General features: G+C 36.2%; 3 protein-coding genes across 3 annotated transcripts in view; all 3 read left to right on the top strand.

The window, feature by feature from the left end:
• The first annotated feature begins 2,322 nt into the window (after positions 1-2,322).
• LOC110111581 (mitochondrial substrate carrier family protein E) lies at positions 2,323-14,669 on the top strand. The gene is made up of 8 exons (XM_020843508.2): positions 2,323-2,558; positions 6,145-6,318; positions 6,761-6,910; positions 7,324-7,534; positions 11,290-11,335; positions 11,854-11,974; positions 12,997-13,069; positions 14,094-14,669. Exons 1-8 carry the CDS (start codon positions 2,495-2,497, stop codon positions 14,323-14,325), a joined length of 1,071 nt encoding a protein of 356 aa, XP_020699167.1. The 5' UTR covers positions 2,323-2,494; the 3' UTR covers positions 14,326-14,669.
• Positions 14,670-15,605: 936 nt separating this feature from the next.
• LOC110111582 (pentatricopeptide repeat-containing protein At1g69290) lies at positions 15,606-17,698 on the top strand. Its single transcript, XM_020843509.2, has one exon. The coding sequence runs from the start codon at positions 15,621-15,623 to the stop codon at positions 17,619-17,621; it is 2,001 nt and encodes a 666-aa protein (XP_020699168.1). The 5' UTR covers positions 15,606-15,620; the 3' UTR covers positions 17,622-17,698.
• Positions 17,699-20,614: 2,916 nt separating this feature from the next.
• LOC110111583 (deoxyhypusine hydroxylase-B) overlaps positions 20,615-24,680 on the top strand; it is a 9,705-nt gene continuing 5,639 nt past the window's right edge. Inside the window, exons 1-4 of the mRNA XM_020843510.2 lie at positions 20,615-20,998; positions 23,042-23,175; positions 23,252-23,484; positions 23,561-23,699. Of these exons, the coding sequence (XP_020699169.1) occupies positions 20,836-20,998; positions 23,042-23,175; positions 23,252-23,484; positions 23,561-23,699 (669 nt within the window). The 5' untranslated portion in view covers positions 20,615-20,835. The remainder of the gene's footprint in view (positions 20,999-23,041; positions 23,176-23,251; positions 23,485-23,560; positions 23,700-24,680) is intronic.

Genomic DNA, 24,680 nt, shown 5'->3' with positions numbered 1-24,680 from the left:
CACACATCATCTTTGCTTAGTTAGTGATGCATATGAGGATTCTCATTTATTCTTTTTTTGCTTTATTTGTGATTCTATAATAGCAATGAATGTTGAGGCTAGTTAGAAGATAGCAGATTATTTGAAAGTGTTATTGAGATCTATGAGTCATGAACTAAAAAAATAAGGATAGCGGAACATTATGAACCTTGGAAGCAGGACTTGTGTGAATATGATGTTAAAGTTTATGAGAAATAGGGAAAATTAAGAAATTTATTTCAAGTATGAAGCTTACATATATGGAAGTATGATGGATCTATTTTGCATATTGATTTAGACAAACATAGGGTCTTTATTTTTTTCTCACCAGTATACTACATTACTACTTTTTTTACAAGCACACATGATATGATGCAATGGTATTGGATACAAGCGTAGTAATTTATCATCACTTGAAGAAATTTTGTTTGGACAATCCAATACATGGGACTCTATGCTTCCTAATTTTTCCACACCCATCCTTATATTATCCTTTTTGCCACACCTAAGTTAGTTGCTCCAGATTTTCATCTTCATTTATTATCTAGCAATTTGATTAAAAGCTTTCAAATTCCAAGTAATAAATTTAATCTTAGTTTTTTGGATTAAAACTTAAGGGTTTATAGTGGCATTGCATAATATATTTATATTTATTTACTTGAAGAGGATGTGACCCCAATTCTCACTAATAGCAGAAGGGGGAGGAGACTATAATAGATGCATTTGTCTGTCAAACTTTCTTCTACTTTAGAAGAGATTCGTTGAAGAGGGTGGATATAATAATCCAATAGTAAGAATTTTGCTGGTTGTAGCTTGTGGTTGTTTCGTTGCTTTGTGAGATTTTATGTTGTATTTAGGACATCTAAAGTACTTAAGATTTTCTTTTTATTATGAATAAGAATTTTTGAAGATCAGATTTTTGCATATTTGATGTTGATTTTGTTGTATGATGTTGTTAATGGGGTTCGATATTGACAGGTTAAAACATGAAAAGAGTAGAACAAAAGATTAAAAATTATCTCTACGGCTATATCATGCTTTGGTAACGTAATGAGGATTATAACTAATCTTGCTAAAATCTTGTTGGAGACATTAGAAATAATTATTTTTTAATGCTAAAAATGTGTTAATCATGCTTAAATAATTATTTATTATAATTTGTTATTAATTCATAACTAGAGCCATATTAATCATTATTATATTATGACTTTGGATTCAACATATTCAGCTAAGTATTCGATCTATACTAACATCTATTGTTCTCATGATATACATTTTTAAATAGCCATATATTTAACTTGACAGGTCCTTTAATATTTGACACATGCTTTAAATTTTAATTTAAAATCAAGCCTTCAATAGGCTCTATACCATGAGATTTCAGTCAAATTTGAGTTGTTAGTTGCTTTTTATTAGGCAGGACTGACAACTTTAAATATTAGCTTTGTACTAATGTTGAGGATATTTTAATATAAATTGGATAGAGATAAATTTTATAGTCATTATATTTTCTTTGAAATGAATATAATAAAAATTTTGATTAATTAATTATATATTAATCTCAAATAAAAATTAACAACTATAAGGCCTTAACTAAATCAAGGTTGGAACATTTTGATTAAAATTATGGTATATTGATGTTTCACATATCTTATATTCAATCTTGTTTATTTCTTATCCTCTTAAAGTTCATCAAATAATTCTAAATAAAAATCTTATAACAAAGAGGTTTTCTTTTAAATGTCAATTAATTAGTTTTTAATTAATTATTTAAAAAAATTAAACAAATGATATTATTTATTAAATTTTTATTTTAATAATAAAAATATAACTAAAATATTCATATTAAAATTTTATGTTAAAATATTCATTTTAATTTGAAGGAAATTTTGAGGCATAATTTTCAAGAAATAGAATAGTAAATATATTTTTCTACGTTTGAGGAAATTTCAAATTTTTTTAAATTAAACGGGTTGTCGGGTTGACCTGGCAACCCGCCGGGTCAACCCGACCCTACCCGTTTAATCAAACGGGTCAAATCTACGAACCCGAACCCGACCCGTTTATCAAACGGGTCGGGTTCAACCCGGATTTTCCGGGTCGGGTCCGAGTCGGGTTTTCGGGTCGTGTCAAAAGTTGACACCCCTACAAAAAGCAAATGTCCCTATTAAAAAATAAAACTTAAAAATAGAGAAATTATTTTATGTGGAGTCTGGAGACCAATCATAACAATCTTCCCTACAAATGAGCTTTAAAACCATTTTCTCAAAATATATTGGGCTAATAATACTTTTGTCGCTACCATTGAATACTCGCTCTCCTTTTCGTTTTTCCATTATGCGGACAGCGGCCTTCCCTCGTACGACCGTCTTCGTAAACGCGCTGGTTTTTAAACCCTAGAAACAGAATCGAAAATTGCAGATACAGCCAGAGAGAGACAAGCACCGTTGTTCTCTGTTTCTCGTTTACGGTGGCCATGAAGGAATCATCTTCTTCTACGGGGCTCAATCACTCGAAGAGACAACCGGATAACTTATTTGGCAAGTACTCTTCTCCTTATCTTTTGCTACTCTAGATTTCCTTTTCTTTCCATTTGAGAGCATTGAAGTTTCAGTTATTGCAATAGAGATGTAGCCAGGTCACTCTATAGAAATTGCCTGAAAACTATAAGGAATCGTACACTGTTACAAGGGGATTGAAAACTCTGGTTTTACTGCTGTGTCTCAAAATTTGGTCTGCCTTTCAAGATGGATGGATAAAATTCATAGAAGGCTGGTCGTAATGATAGATAACTGCAGCGTGATTCAACTACGAGATTTTCGTATTTCATTTGTTATAGGAGAGTTGATTTTCATGATAACTTTTTATCTCTCCGGCGCTCTTTACCGGTGGCTATGGAGGCGTCTGCTTCTTCCACGGGGCTCAACTTTCAAAGGAGACCACCGGATTGTTCCTTTGGCAAGTACTGTTGTTCTTATCATCGACTATTATAGGTTTTCTTTTTATTTCCATTTCAGGTATTGGAAGCTTAAGTTAGGACAAATTTGTTTCCTTGTAATGTCCGGAGGCGACGGAATCCCGGTCACAGAGTGAGTATAAGCGTTTGTTTGACTGGAACCCCTTAATTGGAGTTCTTATTTTTCAAATTAACATTAAAAAACAAATAAAAATTGTGTTTCAATCATGAATGCAATGAAACAACCAACAAATATACTTTTTATTCAGTGACATTAGAATGAATTTAAAATGATGGGATTTATATTTAGAACAAAACTTTACCTATAATAATCATAAAATAATGAGAAATATTATGGATGATGAAAAAAATGAAACTTACTCCATCATGGTCAAATACATAAATTGAGTTCTTAGGGAATAAGTTCATGTTAAACAAATAAATATTATTGTTTAATGTGCCTCATTTCCGAAATTGAGAACTTTCAAATACTTGCAGTCAAACAAATTGTCCCTTCAACTATAAGCTTTCTTTAATGTTGAGCTCATTTGACTGTCTAATTATATCCAATCCATGGGCTGTAAATTGACGGACAAGTGTAAAAGGCATATAAATGCAAAATGAGGAGATGGAGGGATGTTGTTTCTTTGCTATTTTAATTTTTGGTTGTCTATCTACCTTTTGGCTTAATTATAGTACATTGTTGGAACAAGCAATTTTATGATGGATATGTTTCAAGTTGCATAAATAGAAGTTGGCATCATGTTTTGTATATTAGATTTTCTTGCATTATTTCCATAGGAGAGTTGGCTCTTATCAGAATTTTTTGGAAATGTGGATACATCTGTAAAAGGCACAACATAGCAAGCGTTATAGCCCATAGTGCAGTGTAGAGCACTTCATGTGCTATTTAAATAACAAGGCACTATAAAGCAAAATTGTGCTTGTAATGTGCGCTATAGTTTATAGAGCATATATCTTACACTTTTTAATTAGTATTAGTTGTGTATCTTCTTGCTTTATTGATTGCAATTGATGTGATGCATGGTTTGAGTTACACGTGAGTTAAGAAAAGAAAATTAATTAAAGCTTAACCATTTATAATTTCATACTTCAAATTCAAATCGGTTTCAAGAGCTCGTAGAGTTCCGCTTTGCTTAGGCAAAAGAATTACAATAAAAGAAGATAGCCGAACGATTTAATCTAATACAAGGAAAATAATAACGTTAAAAACTAGTAACTTGAATCCCACAAGTAATAAAGAGTTGTTCACACCTTGAGACCTTTTTCTCTCTTTCCTACGTTGAGCGGCGGAAGATCGTCCAAACTAGTACGGAGGTTGCCACGAGGAGGAGCCAAGGAACGTCGCCGTGGGGAAGGATCTCGGAGGTGGAGGGAGCACGGTAGATCGACCTTTGATGATCCACGTGTAGACGGAGAAGTGGTCGTCGATGGAGTCCACTAGCGTTGGTAGGATCCGGTCCAAGTATTCTTCTACGGTGTCGTCGAAGTCAAAGCCGACGTCGAAGAACTGTGATCTGAGGATGTTAACCCTTCCGTTGTTGTGGTACTCAAACCCGAAGTTCCACTCGGGTTCGTCCATGCATTCTTGTAAGTGAAAACGGGTGGTCGCCGCAAGAGATCTCCAATGGGAGGGAGAGAGGAGCGGCGGCTTGGAGGGGGAAGAGGAGGGCTGGCGGTAGAGCAAGGGTGAGGGGCGGGTTTGCTTGAGACCAAAACTGAAGTTTAATTTCAGTTTGATGAAATTGGGAGGGAAAAATTAGGGATTTTGAATTTCCAATTAATGCAATCAAAGCATTAAATGAAAATCAATTAGGGAGATGCTAAGGGGGGCCGGCGGTAGGAAGAGAGGGGTTTAGGGAATAAAAAAAAAAACTGAAATTTTCTCAGTTTTAGTACAAGTGGAGGGAAAAATATTTGATCCTAATTTTAATTTCAAATAGGATTAGGGAGTTAATTGAGCAATTAATGAAATTCCCCCATAGGGGCCGGCGGCATGGCTAGGGAGAGAGGGAGAGAGGTTTCCAAATAGAATTTGATGACTAGGAAAGTTTGAAAATAAATCCAATTTCATTTTTTTTTTAGGATTCATTCTAAAACTTTCCATAAATAAAATTTCCAAATTTGGAAAGAAAGTGAAATTTGAAAATCAAATTTCAATGAGGAATTGGGGGGAGGAGATGGGGAGGAGTAGGGGTGTCAATTTTTGACACGACACGAAACACGACCCGAACCCGACCCGGAAAAATCCGGGTTCGGTTCAACCCAAACCCGAAACGGGTCGGGTTCGGGTTCATGAAATCAACCCGTTTTAAAAATCGGGTCGGGTTCGGGTTGACCCGCCAACCCGAAATTGACCCGAAAGTGACCCGAAAGTGACACGAAAACTCATTTTTGACCCGAAAACCCGAGATTGACCCGTTTTTGACCCGATTTTGACCCGAAAACCCGAGATTGACCCGATTTTTGACCCGAAAATTAGCAATTTTGGGTCAATTCCGGGTCATTCGTGTCGGGTCGGGTTGACCCGGACCCGAATCGGGTCGGGTTCGGGTCCAGAAACCTGACCCGTTTTTAAAAACGGGTCGGGTTCGGGTTGACCCGAACAGTGCCGGGTCAGTTTCGGGTTCGACCCGAACCCGACCCGTTGACCCGAATTGACACCCCTAGGGAGGAGTGGTGGAGAGGGAGGGAGACCGGCGGCGGCAAGGTGGCCGGCCGGCGGGACTAGGGTGGCCGGCGGGTAGAAAGGAGATTGGTTGAGTTTCTTTGATTATTGTTGTTTAATTGTTCAATTTATGCTACATTCATTAGCCAGAGGAAATAGAAAATTGTCAAAATTTTAGTGAAAAATTTCTCAAAAGGGTCAACATTGGAAATATTGTGCTTTTCATTAACTTTCAAACAATATCATGTTCTGTTTATAAGATGTTGATAATTTATTTTGCATTAATAAATTATTTATGATATTTTGAAAATTTGCACATTTTTTAAAATAGCATATGTGCTATGCAATGTGATATGACTTTATAAGGCCTTTGCACCAGAGTTTTCTATTCACTTCTAAAATGTTGGGGTGGACATTGAGATTGATTTGAAGGACTCTATGTCTTTATTATGTGGCTTAACTATGTTAATAAGTTTTATAGTATGGAGAGAGTTTGGCTGGGGTGCTTTAGCTGGGGCTTTTGGGGAAGGCATGATGCACCCGATTGACACTGTAAAGACAAGGATTCAGAGCCAGGCTATAATCACTGGGAATCAAGGGCAAAAGAATATATTGCAGATGATCCAAGCTGTTTGGGCTTCCGATGGTATAAAAGGTAGATCTTTGATCTTAGTAATTTCGTATAAGCTCGACTATTACTGTTGTATGTCCTATGCTTTTTTGCATTCTAACAATGAACCTAAACTTTCGAATAAAATAATCTCATTTTATGCAATTGCCCTATTTTTAAAGGAGGATATTATACTTCTTATTTCAAGCTCCGTGTGCATAGAGTTCAACTATTTGTACTTTTAAGTGGATATAAAGTTTTAAGTATTTCATGGGCCAACATGCCTTGCCATCGTGATTACCTTTGCTTGAGGGACACATTATTTTAAAGTCGATTTGTGTTCATCTCTTTCTATTGCATACAAATTTTCTTGTTGAAATCATGTGCATAAATTTTGTTTATGGAGAAAGTTTTCATTTGTGCATTTCTTGGGATTGATATAATTCCAAAATATATGACCATTTTTATGCATTTGGTTTTTATTTAGGATTTTATCGGGGCGTCGCTCCTGGGGTAACAGGATCACTTGCAACAGGAGCAACATACTTTGGTGTTATTGAATCGACAAAACGATGGATAGAGATTGTGAATCCTAACCTTGGTGGCCACTGGGCACACTTTATTGCTGGAGCCATTGGTAAGAAATGTTTTTCTCTTCAATGCTTCAAAGATTATTTTCATTGATATGATCCTCCGAAAGCTTAGAAAAGTATATATAATTATTATTTTTATGTTTAATTAATTGATTTGAGATTTTTTCAAGGGTATATGTTTATTATATTACTTTTCATCTTGTTAGGATCGAAAAATTGTGCACGTAACATACCAAAGTGTATTTTTATCTTGTTTTTTTCATAATATCAGTTTAAAAATGATTTGGAATTCGAATTGGATTATGGACAAGGAACTAAATATTTATGTGGAATTGTGGATCAACACTATGCTTTGATTGTACTGTAACAGAAGAAACATTTCCACTTTTCAATATATATCTTTCGAAACAATGAAATTGAACATTCATATGCCCGTTATTTTTTCTTTTATTTGCAGGTGACACAATTGGCTCATTTGTGTACGTTCCCTGTGAAGTAATAAAGCAACGGATGCAGGTTCAAGGGACAAAAAATTCTTGGAGTTCTACAGTGCTAAAAGAAAATTCCTCCCAAAAATGTGGGGCACAGATGTATGGTTACTATACAGGAATGTTTCAGGCGGGCCACTCAATTTGGAAGCAACATGGCGTAAAGGGATTATATGCAGGGTAATGTTTTTTAACAATTTTTTTTAAATCCCTTCAAAGTTTCAACATGATCACTCTTCCACTCCCTCTTTCTTCCCTCCCAGGATCTCTCTGTCTCTGTTTTCCTCCTTCCACTTCCTCTTTCTTCCCTCCCAGGATCTCTTTGTCTCTGCTTTCCTCCGTTTCATGTCTTTTGTGCCCGCGTGCGTGCGCATGCATTTGCATGAGTCATTCTGCTTTTGTTACGACTATTCTTTGATGATATTCAGTCGTATGATTTATTTATTTCAGGTTCTTTTCATCCTTATCTCAGCTTTTTGGGGACATACAATAACAACAAGCCTTTATCCCACCGACAATATAAATTTATTGTTATGTCAAATTTATTGGATCTTTGTTTTATCAGAATTTTAGCCATTTTATCATTTAGAAAACTATGTGATCAAGAAACCAATGTAAAATATTTCGATTCAGTTAAATTTTGTGATTCAAAATTAAAAATTTGGTTGCATCTTGACAATTGGTTTAGTATTTGTAGCATGGTATATTGTTCAAATCATTTTGTATATCTTCTTAATTTATATTTAATTATTTTAAATTATTTTATGATAATTCAACAAAAGATATTATGCATATATTGCAGTCCAAAAGATTATTTCAAGAAGACAATGGTTGAGAGACATTAGATGTAGGATCCTCTCTAATTTTTGCACTTTAAGATGGTAAAATTGGCATCTATTTCGGGGAATAAAATTTGCACTTTCTTTAAGTAGTGATTTTTAACCGAATTAATTTACAAATGTTAGGGGGATTTCGACGTTTCAATTGAGCTAGGTTTGTTTTGGCGTTTTAGTTTAGCTAGGTGGATTTTGGCGTTTCAATTTTCCTTGAATGTAGGGCGATTTATGGCGAACTGTGAGTCACATGGTGGTGGAGCTAGACTTCATAGTTAAAGCCTTTGATGTTTGCTTGACATTGACATTATTTGCGGCCTACAAGCTCCCGCAAGCCCTCGACTAATGAGCTGTGTGAGTGATGCAATCTAGGTTCTAAAACAATAAGAGAATACTATGAATGCAATTGACAACGCTCCCTTTCAATATAACATAAACATACACAAATATTAAAAACTAAATAGGAAACAAAACTTAAAAATTTGATAAAAAGGCACATAAAATAACTAAACGACTAAATTAAAATATCCTTAGAACAACCTTGTAAGGTAACATCACATGCAAATCACGATAATAGAGAATGGTGCTCAATAGAAAAATCAAACTAGTGGTTTGCCACAGAAATTATTATCCAGCTCAAGTCAGCGCTCCTTCGACAAATACCAACAAACGGGGCACAATAACATCTTGCACTCACAATATTTGAAGAAGAAAGATACAAGTGGAAAGGAAATCGTGGAGAGAAGATTAGATAGAAGACAGACGAAATAGAAGAAGTAAGGTAGAAGAAGATAGTTTGGAAACTAAATAAACCGCAGGTTCCGCAGGTTTTAGTGTGATTACACCAGCAACAATAACCACCAACCCCTTCTAGCAGCAAAACAACCCATATATATAGGAGAAGAAGGGGAAAATGGCCATAAATTGCTCACTTAATTATGTCACCCAAACAACCAATAGAATCCTCTAAAGTTATCCCGTCTAATGAGGAATTAATGCACTTAATATAGGAAAACGACAAGGTGGAAACCGAACAACCAGCAACAAGGGAGAAACATGACAACAATATGGGAGAAACATGACAACAACATGGGGAAAACAACTAGCATAGGGAAAGCCAACAACAGGGAAAACATGATAACATCATGGGAAAAAACAACCAGCATAGGGACAACTAGCAACCGGGAAAACGGGACAATAACATGGGAAAAACAACCAGCATAGGGAAAGAGTTGGGCCAAGCCCAATAAGCAAAACAACCCAAAATAAATACCCAACTAACCACCAAAGAAGCAGATTAATACAAGTGGAAACCAAAGAGTGAAACTACCTAAGACCACCAAATTCAAGCATGATCATGGGTTGTTTTCTATCATACGGCTATACAAAATAAACTTATGTAGCATCCAAAAACATAAGGAAAAAAGAAATAAAATGATAAGTCATGATTGCATTAATTCTCCCCTGGCGGAAGAATATCATCTCCTGATGAGAATGCTTCATTCATCCGTTGACATACTCAACTGGCACTAATGCTGCTGCATTATCATAGTTGTCCGATGATAACTATACAACAAATCATAACCACTAATGCTTAACTGTTGCATCACATCTTTGTTGCACTTTATCCTTCACTAAGCCTTTTAAATGTAGTCTTCTTCCTTTATATTACATGTGAAAGAAATGAAATTAATTTTATCTTACCTTTACTCTTCCTCTTATCTTCTTTCTGTATAGTTATTTCTATGCCCTATCTTCTCCACCCGTCAACAACCATCCTTTTTAGCTCTCTCACAAGAACCTTTGTGACAGACCTCTGTCACAAGCGCCTGGGCCGCTTAAGCTGCTACTCTTTCCTCAATATCAAATCAACAAAAATGTCATTGTATTCCCTTATCAACTTCTCTCTGTAATACTTCTTCCTCTCTTTGCATCGGACATCCTTCACAGGTCCAAGATGGCTAAGTGCCCTGCTATACTCAACCCACTACACTCCAAAAAAATATTTACCTGTACCTCAACAACCATTTGACAACCCAACAAATTAAAGACTGTTAGCCGGATCTCTATAATACCTTACAATTACTCGCTTGAACATATCGTTTGCTGCTAATCAACTATACCATCATATGCATAATTTCCTTATTCATCACTTCTACCTGCTCAAATGCCTCCTACGCTATATCAAAGCAACCTCCACCTCTGGCCTTCCATTCAACTTGGCGATCTCACCCTCACCACCTACATTGATTCTAATTGGGCAGGAGAGCTTAGTAACCACAAATCAACCTCAGAATTTTGCATGTTTATTGGCTTCACACTTGTATCTTTGGAGTGTCAAAAAGTAACACAGTCACTTGGTCCTCTATAAAGGCCGAATATAGGGCTTTAGCTGCCCCTGCAACTGATTTTATTTGGCTTCGCCAATTACTACAGGATTTTAACTTCTCTGTTCCACAACTCACCTCCATTTATTATGACAATATCTCATCTAATTCCTTGACTAGTAATTCAATTTTTTCATACCCGCACGACACATTGAGATCGACTATCATTTCATTCACGATCACATAACGGCTGAAGACATCCAAGTACTCCACATTCATGCAAGACAGACTTACTTACCTCCTCACCAAATCCCTCTCCACAACCTGATTTCAACATGTACGGGGCAAGCTAACAATCCAACCTTGAATTATCACCTTGATGGGGGATAATAACTGACTACCCATTATTCCATCTTAGCCATGCACAGCATGCACTAACCACTGCTGCAACGTCACAGCCATGTGGTGATAACTACAGTATCACCTTTTTGCTATACTTTATCCTTCTCTAATCCTATATGATGCAGTTTTCTTCCTCTACCGTATATTGTGAAAGAAATGAAATTAATTTCATCTTATACCTTTACTCTTCCTCTTAGCTTCTTACTGCATAGCTATTTCTTTTTTCTATCAATATATAGACAAAAAGGTTCTTCTTTCCACAAATTTGCATTGCCAAATGCTCTCAGTGGCCAGTAACTTAGAAGTATTTCTATAGAGTCGTTGACAAGGCTATAATTGTAATTTAGAGGCGTTTTCTTAATTTTTTTTTCAGGTACTGGTCCACACTTGCAAGGGATGTACCTTTTGCTGGTCTGATGGTATGCAAAGCTGTAATCCGTCAAGGTTTTGCGGTCTTACTTGGTATTGTGGTTCAAAATGTTGCTTTGCCCATTTATTAGTTATCAAGCATGTCCAATCAAATAAAGAACAAAATTCTCTAGACTAAACAACAACAATGCCGAAATGAGCTAATTTATGGTATAGCTTCATGTAGGCTTTGGATCCATTATTTTCCTAACTAGTTATTTTTCTTTCTTTTTTTTCCATCCGGAAATCTTTGCTTATAACATTATTCATCAAATCCATGTCAATCCCATCTCTTTAATAATTATATTGCCAATTTAATGTCTTGCACCATCTCTGTTACATATCTCAAGCCCTTTTGTCACGTCTTTTTATTCTTTTGTTGTGAAACTTCTTTCTGTCAAGTAATTGTAGCCTTTTACTTCATCAATTCTGGTTAAAGCATTAATCTGAAATTTGTGCTATGAGACTAAATTTCTCTCTTAATGTGTCCTGTACAAGTTCTGATAGAAATCGTCTTAACAACTTGTAGGTAACCTTCTATGAAGCATTTAAAAATTTGGCTGAGCATGGTAAACAGAGATTGCCACCTGGCAGAAATGTGCATATTAGCAGTTCTTTTGAAGGGCTTATGCTAGGAGGATTGGCTGGTGGTAAGGTTTAGCTTTACGTTTTGGAAAGATCAATATGAGAGGGCTTTTTTTTTTTCTGTCACTTCTCCATAAGAAATAAGCTTGCAATCATTATTATTCTTTCATTGTTCTTCATTAGCAACGTTCCAACAGTTCTTACGAGTTTACCATGAAAATAGCTCTGCGGCCTTAGCATTTTCTCCCAGGAGCAAATGCCATTAAAGTCTGGATAATAGTTAACCATATAATTATTTGGGGCCTTAACATCTACTATAGTATTCCTGAATGCCCTCACGCACTTGAAACCCTCACATTCTCAAATTGTCTATGAGATTTAATGCCAAAATTTACTTTTTACATCTTTTTTATCAAGATTATTAGTCTAACCCCAACTATATTCGATCAATTATTTGAATTCTTGCGAGGTTTTAATTTTATATATTGTAAATCTTTTTGAACAATTTTATTCACATTGTTGGCGTATGATATAGTATTAGGATTTACGAAAGTCTCTAGTGTCTTGTTTTGTAAAGTTTTATATTAGAGATCATTTCATATCCTCATAATTGAGGATATTCTCAAAGTTAATATTACTAGAAAGTTGGTTTGAAATTTACTTTTATTTCTCAATAGTAATGTATAACACATTATTAATGAGATAATGGGTAAACATGATATCGATGTGGTACAAACAAGTTCATAAAAAGTTCATGCAACGCAAACAAATATCATTGAAACTCACTTCTGGAACTCAGCTTCTACTGCTTCCGAACTCTTCCACCAAAACAAACTTTCCCTAACAGCTACTCAAAACACCCCTCTAATATAATTATCCCTCAATTAACTCTTGAGAATTTGAACACACATCATTGTGACATCTTGTATTTTTCTCACTCAATTTGGCCATTAATGATCATTTAGATGCTCAAGAATTAAATCAATATAACATAATAGGTCCAAATACAACTTTATAAATGCCGCTGATAATCCTTCATTATATTTTCACACTATGTTATTTATATGTAGCCATCGTTTTTCTTCAGGTCTAAGTGCGTATCTTACAACTCCCTTGGATGTGATAAAGACAAGACTGCAAGTACAGGGATCTAGCTTGAGGTAATTATAATAATGATTAAACTGTTCTACCGACTATTAGAATGTATCCTTTACTGCAATAGGTCAATTCAGGATCCATAGGTAGGTTCCCAAACTTTTAAGGTTTCGTTTGAGACAACTTTTTTATTGTTTTCTAAAGCAATTTTTTAGCACAAATATGTCTAATTCAAGAAAAATTTATACTAGAAAATTACTTTAAAAAACAGTCAGAAAGCTATCCCAAATGAAGCCTAAATTTCTTGCGCTATCCTTCTTCCTTTTCTTATTCTTTCCCAATTTCACCATCTTTGATTTTCACAAACTATCCATAGATTGTGAGGTATGTTAACTTCGTCTAATATGCATGTGGAGGTAGGTAGATGTTAGTTTTATAAATAGTTAAGATTTAGGCGTTATTTAAAAAATTATCTTTCTGGGTAAAGGATATGAGGAGGTAGAAAGATGTTAGTTTTGTAAACGATGAAGATTTAAATATTATTTATAAAATGTCCCTTTTGTTAAAAAGGTTTTTATGCAGACAAAAAAAAACATCTTTCTTGTTTATACAATTAACATTCATATCAACTTTTTATAACTGCCTAATTCCTGTATTTGCATTTGGGAGATTGACAAAATTGAAAAATACAGGTTGGGGCTTTAGTATGATTGAGATTTTGTTTGGGATTGCTTTCTTATGGCTTATTAAAGCAAGTTTCTAGTACAAAAAAATTAATTTTTGTAAAAAAATTTGCTTTAAGAAGCATTAAAAAAATTGTCAGTGATAATTTAAAAAATGAATGCTGGATGGTGTTAGTTTTATAAATAGCTAATATTCAAATATTATATTTGAAATTCACCCTTTTTGTGTAAAGCTGATAACAAACCAACCGTTACCGCCATTTCGTTTAGCTTCGTTTGGGACGACTTTCGTACTGTTTCTTAAAGCAACTTTTAAAAAAGCTGTCTGAAACGAAGCCTTCATTCTATTAGACCATCTAAAAATGGACCGTTTGATCAGCAATAAAACATTCTCTTATTCCTGTAGGTACAACGGCTGGCTGGATGCTTTGAGAAACATTTGGAAGGCTGAGGGTGTGAACGGTCTCTTCAAAGGCAGCGTCCCAAGAATAATGTGGTATATTCCAGCCTCTGCTCTCACTTTCATGGCAGTTGAATTCCTACGTGAAAATTTCAATCAGAAATCAGTCTCTTGTGTTCATGAAATCACTAATATTTCGATCGAACCGAGCTCAAAAATTCACGAAACAGCTCAGTGACTCTACTAAGGCTTCTTTTGGGACTACTTTTTTACTGCTGCTTAAAACAGTTTTTTAGTATAAAAATTTTAATTTTTGTACTTAAAAACTTCTTTAAAAAGCTGTAAAAAGCTGTTCCAAACGAAGTCTAAGCTTTAGATTCGAACAACTGCCAAGTTTTCATCAGGTATACTTCATTTTTTTTGTTCTATTGAAGATGCCCAGTTTAATACACAGCTGTTGAAGAACTAAAAAATTCAGCATGTATAGTAGCTGAGTAAGAAAGGATATTTGAGCTTTATGATTTCTATTTGTAGAGTCTAAACTGCTTTTTTGTTGTTTTAAAAGAGATTTCGTTTGTTTTTGATGGTTTTTATTTTTATATTTTCATGATTTTTTTTTTGAAAAAAAGATCAGTGAATGAGTTTACAACTAATTAATTATAAATAAACATTTAGTTAATTGAATGATGATGATATTATTAAGCCATATATTATTTCTAATGATTATTAATGTCACAATTTCTACATTTTCTGTTTTAATCTGATATAATTTTTAAATTATTAATTTTTTCAAACATTTTTAATCAAAAATATGTTTGGATTAAATGTCTATTTACTATTGTAAAATTGTTGTGAACAAGCCTAAAATTGCTCAATTTCACTATTTTAAAATGTCAAGATATATTAAAAAATAAATGATTGAGAGAATTAATACAAATCATTCATTAAATTTTTTTGATTTCGTATCAAAATGAGTAAAATGCCCCCCTAAGAATATATAAATTATTCATGTTTTTTTCTATATCGAATGAAGGTACAATGAGAAGTTAAAGAGGGTGTCATAAGAAATAATCTACAAGTGAGATTCAAGGCTTTGCTTGGTAATACTTGACTTTTGTTGTTGATGGTATTCTCACGGCAAATGAAAGCCGCCGTAGATGAAAAATTTTGCCTTTTCGTGCTAAATTTCAGATTTCTGAAATCCTATTTTTGTCGGATTTACGAATTCAATGGCTGATGAGGAAGAGTCCGTTCGTTAAATCTGATCTATAGCCAAACAATCACAACATAATTTAATAGTATTTATCATGAATGGTACCAAATAATTTTTAAGATTTAGACCCTTAAGGATTTTCGAAATATGGATTTAAAAGCTTTATAAAATCCTACTTAATTCAAGTCCTAAGTGCTACCAAATAGCCCCTTAAAATTTAGTAAATCAAAGCCCCAAAATTTTTGATAATATTTCATGATTTCATTGCCGGTTAACATGCAAAAAAGGGTCTGTTAACATCCAAAAAGGAACTGAAGGCAATGTGGAGAAATTTCCGGCTCCGATTCCACTATCCAAGACTTCTTTTCTCTCAGTCGTCCGCCGGTGGCGTCGGCGGCGGCGCTGGCGGCACCTCTACGGCGGACTCTGAGATCCCAACTCTCTACTCCTTCCTCCAGCCCTCTATCTTCGCCCTCCGCAAAAAACCCAACCCATCTCCTTCCTCACGACCTACTCCCCGCGAAGCCCTTGCGCCAGTTGACGCCATCTCTCTCGAATCGGCACTTGATTCCTCCCTTCTGTCTAATGACACTGAGGAAGCATGGAGGTCCTTCAAAGCCCTAACCTCTTTATCTCATTTTCCCTCTCCCCGAATCTCTGCCTCTCTCATTTCCCACCTCTCCTCTCTAGGCAATCGCCTCAGCCTCAAACGCGCCTTCGCCACTTCCATCTTTCTCTTAGAAAAGAACCCCGGATCCCTATCGTTCGAATCCCTTGAGATTCTCTTCTCCTCTCTGGACAGTGCCGAATCTACTGCCCCGGCTCTTTCTTTGGTCAAAGCCATGCTCAAAAACCGATTTTTCGCTCCTTTTTCCATCTGGGGGCGTTGCCTGCTTCGTCTTACGAAAAGGAATGGAGGATTTGAGGCGTTTTTGAGCGTTTTTGAGGATAATTGCATGGTTGCTCTTGAGGAAAGGATAGATTTTATGAAACCCGATTTAGTATCTTGTAATTTGGTTCTGGATGGGTGTTGCAGAGAGTTGGGTTCTGTTCCTTGTGCTGAGAGGGTTTTAGAGACGATGTCGGCAATTGGGCTAGCTCCTGATTCTGAGACTTTTGGTTCTCTTGCGTTTTTGTATGCTTCCAAGGGACTCGATGGAAGGATCCAGGAGGTTGAGCAGTTGATGGATGCCTTGGGGTTTGAGGATAGGAGGGAATTCTTCAAGAATTTGGTCAGTGGATATGTTAAATTTGGGCACTTGAAGTCAGTCTCTTCAGTTATTTTGCGAGTCCTCAATGAACAGAGATGCAAAGATCTCACCTTTATTGGGGATACTACCTTTGCTGAGATTACGAAGGCGTTTCTTGACAATGGTGGGATTAAAGATGTAGCTTCTCTGATCATTCAGACCCAGGAATTGGAATCATCAATGGAGTGCCCCGTGGTGGCCGAAAATTCGGTTGGATTCGGGATTGTCAATGCCTGCGTTGGCCTTGGGTTCTTAGACAAGGCACACAGTATTGTTGATGAGATGAATACTCAGGGTGCTGTTGTTGGGCTTGGAGTGTACTCTTCAATGCTGAAAGCTTACTGTAAAGGTCAAAGAACAGCAGAAGCAGCACAGCTTGTCACTGAAATAAGCTCCTCTGGGCTTCAATTGGATACTGGCAGCTATGATTCATTAATAGATGCTTCAATGTCTGTTCAAGATTTCCAATCTGCATTTTCTCTTTTCAGGGACATGAGGGAGGCTAGACTACCTGAACTTAAAACAAGCTACATCACTATAATGACCGGGTTGATGGAGAACAACCGGCCGGAGCTCATGGCATTCTTCTTAGATTCTGTCGTTGATGACCCAAGGGTGCAAATTGCTCCCCATGATTGGAACTCTATCATCCATGCCTTCTGCAAAGTTGGGAGGTTAGAGGATGCTCGAAGAACTTACCGGCGAATGGTGTTTCTGAGGTTCGAGCCTAATTTCCAGACTTATCTGTCTCTTATTAATGGCTATGTATCTGCTGAGAAATACTTCAGTGTGTTATTGCTTTGGACTGAGGTTAGGAGGAAAGGAATTAGCTTTGATCATGACTTGGTGGATTCATTCTTGTATGCTTTGGTTAAAGGAGGGTTCTTTGATGCTGCAATGCAAGTGATTGAGAAGGCTCAGGAACTGAAGATATTTGTTGATAAGTGGAGGCACAAGCAGGCTTTCATGGAAACTCACAAGAAGCTCAAGGTGCAGAAGCTGAGGAAGAGGAATGTGAGGAAAATGGAAGCTTTGATTGCTTTCAAAAACTGGGCTGGTCTCAATACATGAATCTTGATTCATGAATAGTTTGTTCCTAACAGGTTAGTTCAATGAAAAAGAAGGTAAAAGGCCAAAGATTCTAAGTCTTTTTTAGCCCATTTGGATGCTAAGTTTGGTGTTTTTGTGTCATCACTCTGCAGCCTAATATTTAAATTACATACAAATATTATTAATATTAAATTATTAAAAAATATAATTTCTTTTGTATATATTTTGATAATATCCCTTTGCGGCCATACACTGCCGTTGCCAGGTCCCAAGTCCTGGATGAGAAAAGTGGAGGGTTGCGTTAGGTAGTCGACAGCCAGCGTAAAACTTGTCGAACAATAATGACATGAATCCTTTAAGAAATTGTGTTAATGCTAGGGCCTCCCCTGGAAGCGACGCGCTGTATGGCCTAAATACAGTGACAAGTGTGCAAGGGCCACTACACCGACGCCCGGGTGCAGTGTTAAATAGGCAAGGGTTCCCACACCAAGGACGAATGTGGGCAAAGAAGCTAGTCCATGAAACTAAAATTAGGATAGGAACTTGGAATTGACATGAAATATTAAAATTTATAAGATAATATTAGTGATATATTTAATGTTAAAATTATATATGAGCGGTAGATTTATAATATTGATATTTTGAATGTTAAAATATATAAATAATACGAAATAGAGTGATATTGATGCAGGACTACTTAGATGACATGCTTATGGATTCATGTGGGCATTGCACAACTAATAAATTAGAACAATTTCGGGACAAAATTACAAGCAAATTTCAAACGACAATTAAAACAAACGAGTGGATCAATTGCATAGTCTAAATCACATGCTCCGAGTTTGAACTATCAAGATGATTAAGAAAATAGAAGCAATACAGAATAGTAGTTTTCAAGTTAAATTCCTAATTTAACAACGAGACGTAAGATGCATAGAAGATTACACTCAATTCCTACAAATGACTAGGCTTGGCAAGAGCAATTGAAGGCGCTTTCGTGATTACAATCATCCAATGAGAATTTAGATTTAGAAGAAATAAAATGCAAGTGAAAAGGAGAACCTTTGCTTAAGGAGACGCGGAGATCTTCCACTTGATGCCTCCAACGCCTTCGTCCATGGCTTCCGTTGAAGCAAAATATGATACGTCTCTTGAATATGGGTTGGGGGTCTACTTCTAAGTGTTGATTTCAAAACCTGAAATTGTGTTCAGGTTCTTCCTCAAGAAATCTGAAATATTCCTGAATTTCCTCTCAAAAATCTGAGAAGAAACTTAGCTTTCAATGTTTGGGAGGAATGGATTAGAGGGGAGCAAGGGTATGGACATGAATCACAAGTGATTTACTGGTGGAGAGGAGTTGTGAGAGGGAGGGGAGAATACGTGTAACAGAGGGGAAGGCCGGCGGGATTGAGGAGTTTAGGGTTTTTGATTTCCTAAAACCAAGCTCTAGTTTTAGGAAAGAAATTAGGGACTAGTGGTTACAGCTAAGAGGGAATTGAGGATTTGGAAATTATTTCCTAAAGTTAGAATGGAGTTTAGGAAATAATTTGAAAAGGGTTGATGAGGGAGAGCTATGGGGCCGGCGGCATGCATGGGTGATGGGAGGGAAAATTAGAGAGTTAAGTAAACTTCCTAATTGAAATTCTTAAGATTGGAAAGTATTGATTTATTCATCTCTTAATCAAAATTCAAATAGGAGCCCAATAATGGACTTTTCTAAAATAGAATTAGTATATTAGGAAATATTTTGAATTTCAAATATTTGAAATTTGAATTCAAAATGTATTCCAAAATATATTAAACCAAAATAGGAAACAAATAAAAGGAAGGGGGAGAGGTGATGTGGTCGGCGGCAAGAAGGGGAAACACCAGCGGTTGGGAATCCAAGGCCGGCGGCCAAGGGTTTGGGGAGGAGCCTGTGGCCATGGGGATTGAGGGGAAGGAAGGGAAATCGGGTGGGGAATGCTACCGGGGATGGAGAGTGGAAGGAGGGGAGCCAAGAGCCACCGGAGGTGGTGACTGTTGGGTACGACGGGTGGCCTCTCTAGGCTCCACCAAGATCTCTAACTCTCTCTCTCTCTCTCTCTCTCTCTCTCTCAAGCTACCATTAGCTCCAAGAAGACAAGTGCAGGAAAATATTCATCATCATTCATTAGCTTGAAAATAAAACAAAGGGGCTTTAAATAGCCTCATACACAAGACTCTAACTGACATGACACAATTGCCCTTAGGCTTACACATGACCATTATCATACAAAGGGGTACAAAGGGAAATAAAATAAACACTCATAAGCAAATAATAAAATGCATAAAAACAAAATACATTGACTCAAAAATATAACGACTCGATCGTGGCCGTAGATCGGCGGCCACGTCGCTGGTAAACTCTCCATGATGATCTGATGGGGGCCTTGGCCGGTGGCAATGGGGCCTTGGCCGGCAGAAATGGGGATTGGGGATGTTTGGCCGTGGGGTGTTGGGAAGTGGATGATGGATCGGGTGTGGGGCTTTGACCGTGAAGGGGAGGAAGATGGGTGGAGGGTTTTGGAAGCTCGGTGAGGAGGTGATGATAAGATAAAGAAGATAAAACCACGAACCCGGCCGTCTCCAAGGTTGGTGGGTGATACGCCAATTTCCCTCTCCAAGGGATCTCTCCAAAACTCTCCAAGAACTCTCAAAGGCTCCGCAAACACAAGTGCAGGAAAATTTTCTCATAATCATTCATTAGCTTGAAAATAAAACAAATGGGCTTTAAATAGCCTCATACACAAGACTCTAACTGACATAACACAATTGCCCTTTAGGCTTACACATGACCATTCCCATACAAAGGGGTACAAAGAGAAATAAAATAAACACTCATAAGTAAATAATAAAATACATGAAAACAAAATACATCGACTCAAAAATATAACCACTCGATCGTGGCAGTAGACTCTCCATAAGGATCTGATGTCCCCATCAGATATGTATGTAAATACCCATACATTTTCATACGAAGCATTTGGGTGAAATTGGCATACGTGCCAGTGGATCGGTCCTAATCTTCTTCTCAGAAAGATTTTCCTGCGACCGGCCGGCCGCGTTGGTATCGTCCCCTCTTGGACGCCGGAATCTTCTCACTTATTCCTCGGCGGCGATCGCGCCTCCCCCCCTCTCGCGTTCTTGTTCGATTAGTCTTTCTTCAGGGAAAGTAAAGGTTCTGTTTATTGGACCCTTTACGTTCTATAGCCTGATGTCAATGGACTGCGACGGTTCCTTTGAATGCACTCCAGAACTGGAGGATTTTCTATACGAGAGGCTGCTGGACCAGAGCCAGCCCATTGCGGAACGTTTCAGAGCTCTCTTCTCCCTCCGTAATCTGAAAGGTGATCGTCCTAGGGAAGCCCTCGTAAGTGGTACGGTTCCAAAGCTTTTTTTCTATATTGTTTCCGTTATTTTTTAGAGCTTCCGCGAAATTTTTTTCCTATTTTATGATCGTATTCTTGTTGCAACTCATCACTTAAATTTAACTAAATGTTTTATTTAACACTTCGAAGTTAATGGTGATTGGTTTCTCTCGTGGGCGCTGCATCGCTTGAGCCCTTATCATCATCCGGTTTGAGGGTTCCGGACTGGAGTTATCTAGGGTTATTGATGCACGATCCAAGGATAATCTGATCTGATGCAGATCTTCTTAGGTTTATAAGACTCTGGTCAGAATCGATCAACTAGATGATTACAACTGACGTGGTACTCGGCGGAAGTGTCAATCGTAAAAGATAAAACAAGAACGAAATATAGAAGAACTTCTGGGAGGAAAATGAGATAATATGCATTCTGTGTCTTTCCTCTTACAAGTAACTATATGGAAAATGAGAATATCGTCAGCAAAGGTACAACTTCTTGCAAATGTATAGTGAGAACATCCATGACTAAAACAAAAAGATATGGGCTTAAGGATGATGCTTGATTTAATCCAACTGAAATAGGAAAATATTTGGTCAAACCACCTTGTGTTTGAACACAAGTAATAGCTTATGCATACATATCCTTAATGACTTGAATATGAGCATTATCAACTCCTTTCTTATGTAGAACTGTCCATAGCACTTCTCTTAAAACTTTATTATATGCTTTCTCCAAATCAACAAAAATCATATGTAGATGCTCTTTATTCTATCTATACTTGTCCATCAAACCTCTCAATAAATGAAATAGCTTCCATAGTAGACCTACCTGGCATGAATCAAAATTGATTTTGAGAAACATTAGTGTCACACCGCAACATATGCTCCATAACTCTCTCCCATAGTTTTAAGGTATGATACATTTTAACTTAATTCCTCTATAATTCTCATAATCTTGTGCATCACTTTTATTCTTAAAAATAGTAATCAACACACTCATTCTACACTCATCTGACATGTTTTTAGTCTTCAAAATAATATCAAAAAGTTTAGTAAGCCAAGAAATTCTTTATTCTCCTAAGCATTTCCACACCTCTATTGGAATATCATCAGGTCCAACAATTTTTCTTGAATATTTTTTATGTAATTTTTACTTAAATCAAAAATACTTAATAATTGCTAAAATCAAGAGTTTTGCATTATTTCATGCATCTTATATTAGTTTTGCATTAAAAACTCTTGACCCTATGGCATCCTACATTTGCATCACATATATGGCAAAAGAAAAATTCAGAATTTATTTTCATATCAAGTACCATTCTTGATATCCAGGTTTTTTTTGCTTCTAAATAATGCAAAGCATATATATTTTTTGTACGTTTGTTGTAAAAACTGGTGGTGTTTTTAACAAGCTGACATTTTCAAGAAATTGATTTTTTCAATTTTTTTGAACAACTAATATTTGTTAGTTTTTTTTTCTTTTCTTGAAGTTATCATCACTAGTACAAATGAACAAAACTATTCATATTTTAAGCTCGTTTGGCAATGGAAAGACTTGTTTTGTTGGAATTGCTGTTTGCCGAGATTCTAATTTCCTAGTTTTGTCTTAATGATTGCAGAATTACTGAAATCCAGGTTCTCTTGCTATAACTCGTGAGAGAAATAATTGAATATATGTTTGAATAAATAGTTCGTGCCCAAAAAGCTTGTTTGGCAGACTATTCTTGTTCTATTTTTGTTTATGAAGGTCCTAAAACTTTAAGGCTTAGAATTAACTGTAATGCTGAGAAACTGGACCGGGAAGGATTAAAAAAAAAAGGAGGGAAGGAGTGGGTTGGAGGGATCACATCCCTTGCAAGTGAGGAATTATGTGATTCGTAAATTTTCAGACAAGCATCATATGACTTTCTACACTTCAAATATCATGATAGTTGTGATGTAAATAATAGTTTCATGGATATTGCTTGCAAAGAAAAAAAGTTTGCATTGAATTTCATAGCTCTGCACAAGATTTCTCTTTCTTTTTTTCAATGTTTCCTACTTTGCTTTCAGCTACAAGGGATCCTTCAAATTTGCTAGCACATGAGGCAGCATTTGCTCTTGGTCAAATGCAGGACACTGAAGCCATTCCTGCATTAGAAGAAGTTCTCAAAGATCTCTCATTACATCCAATTGTTCGCCACGAGGTTCCTCTCCCTTCATCAGTAATTTTGTGTAAGGATATTTTTATTTCTGAGCTGATAAACTGATTTTTTTTATTAGGCCGCTGAAGCTCTTGGAGCAATTGGTTCAGAGGAAGTTGTTACCCTGTTGAAAGACACTTTAATAGAAGATCCTATACTTGAGGTGCAAGAAACATGTGAATTAGCTCTTAGAAGAATCATGGAACAGAAAAACATTGATAGTGGTGATGTAACAACCTCTAAAGTCTCACCATTCCATACTGTAGATCCTGCCATGCCTGCTTCCCTTGACTGTTCAGTTGATCAACTAAGGTAAATTTAAATGAATGAATGCTTTTGGATATTCTCTATGAGAAGCTTCTTAACCCATTTTACCGTGTTGCTTAAGGGAAGTTATCCTCAATGAAGAAGAGGGAATTTATGAGAGGTATGCTGCTTTATTTGCACTACGGAACCAAGGCGATGATGCTGCTGTAAGAGTCATCATTGAATCCTTAAGTGCTAGAAGCGCTCTGCTACGACATGAGGTTTCTAGTTTATTCAACAAATTCTAGATTTCAGCAACTTATATTATTTTAAGGTTAACTTACTATCTAGCTCAGAGTTTGACTCGTTTGGAAATCTATTATTTTAAGGTTCATTGAAGAAGCCAAAATCAATTGGTTTACATTCATTTATAGGGTTTTTGTTCTTCAGAAGGATAGAACTCTGTCCTTTCAAATTTGTTTTTATGAACATTTAATTATATTGAATATAAATGGAAGACTAAAGCCATTCATTTTGTTATACATCATGAAATATATTTGAAAGTATCAACATTGTTACAAAACTTATTGATATTTGACAGTCGAGTAATATTCGTATGTTATGAACTTATGATCAGTTTCCTTAGTCTTGCATTGGTATGTCTTAGAGCTTTATAGACCGCATACGCACAAGCATTATTCATATGGTATAAACCAGAATCAAACCACAGTTTTTTTTTTAAAGCATTACATGTCGATTGCAAACGATGCATTGGCAAGGTATCTTATGAAGTGCATTCCGAGTTTGCGAACCTACCTTTTAGGTTTTGAAAAATGCTTTTTTGACTTAATTTGAGATTAAACTGGGTATTCTAGATACATTCAACTAGTATATTCGACTGTGCCAATCTTTTGCCATGTAATTAGGGAGATGATTCTCAATTATACCCAAAGCAAAACAAGCCATCTTCCAAGCTCACCATCCCATGAGAAAGGCTTTTAACCTTCTTCTGTCAATGCCGCCATCATCAAGATATTTAAATATTTTCATTTTTTTTATCTTACTAAACTTTTTAATACTATTTTGAAGACTAAAAAGATGTCAGATGAGTCGAGGATGAGTGTGTTAATTCCTATTTTTAAGAATAAAGATGATGCACAAGATTGTGCGAATTATAGAGGAATTAAGTTAATGTGTCATACTTTAAAACTATGGGAGCGAGTTATGGAGCATAGGTTGCGGCGTGATACTAATGTTTCTCA

This window comes from Dendrobium catenatum, unplaced genomic scaffold (genome assembly GCF_001605985.2).
Source record: "Dendrobium catenatum unplaced genomic scaffold, ASM160598v2 fragScaff_scaffold_1557, whole genome shotgun sequence".
Taxonomy (NCBI): domain Eukaryota; kingdom Viridiplantae; phylum Streptophyta; class Magnoliopsida; order Asparagales; family Orchidaceae; genus Dendrobium; species Dendrobium catenatum.
This window is presented reverse-complemented; position numbering and strand designations above follow the sequence as displayed.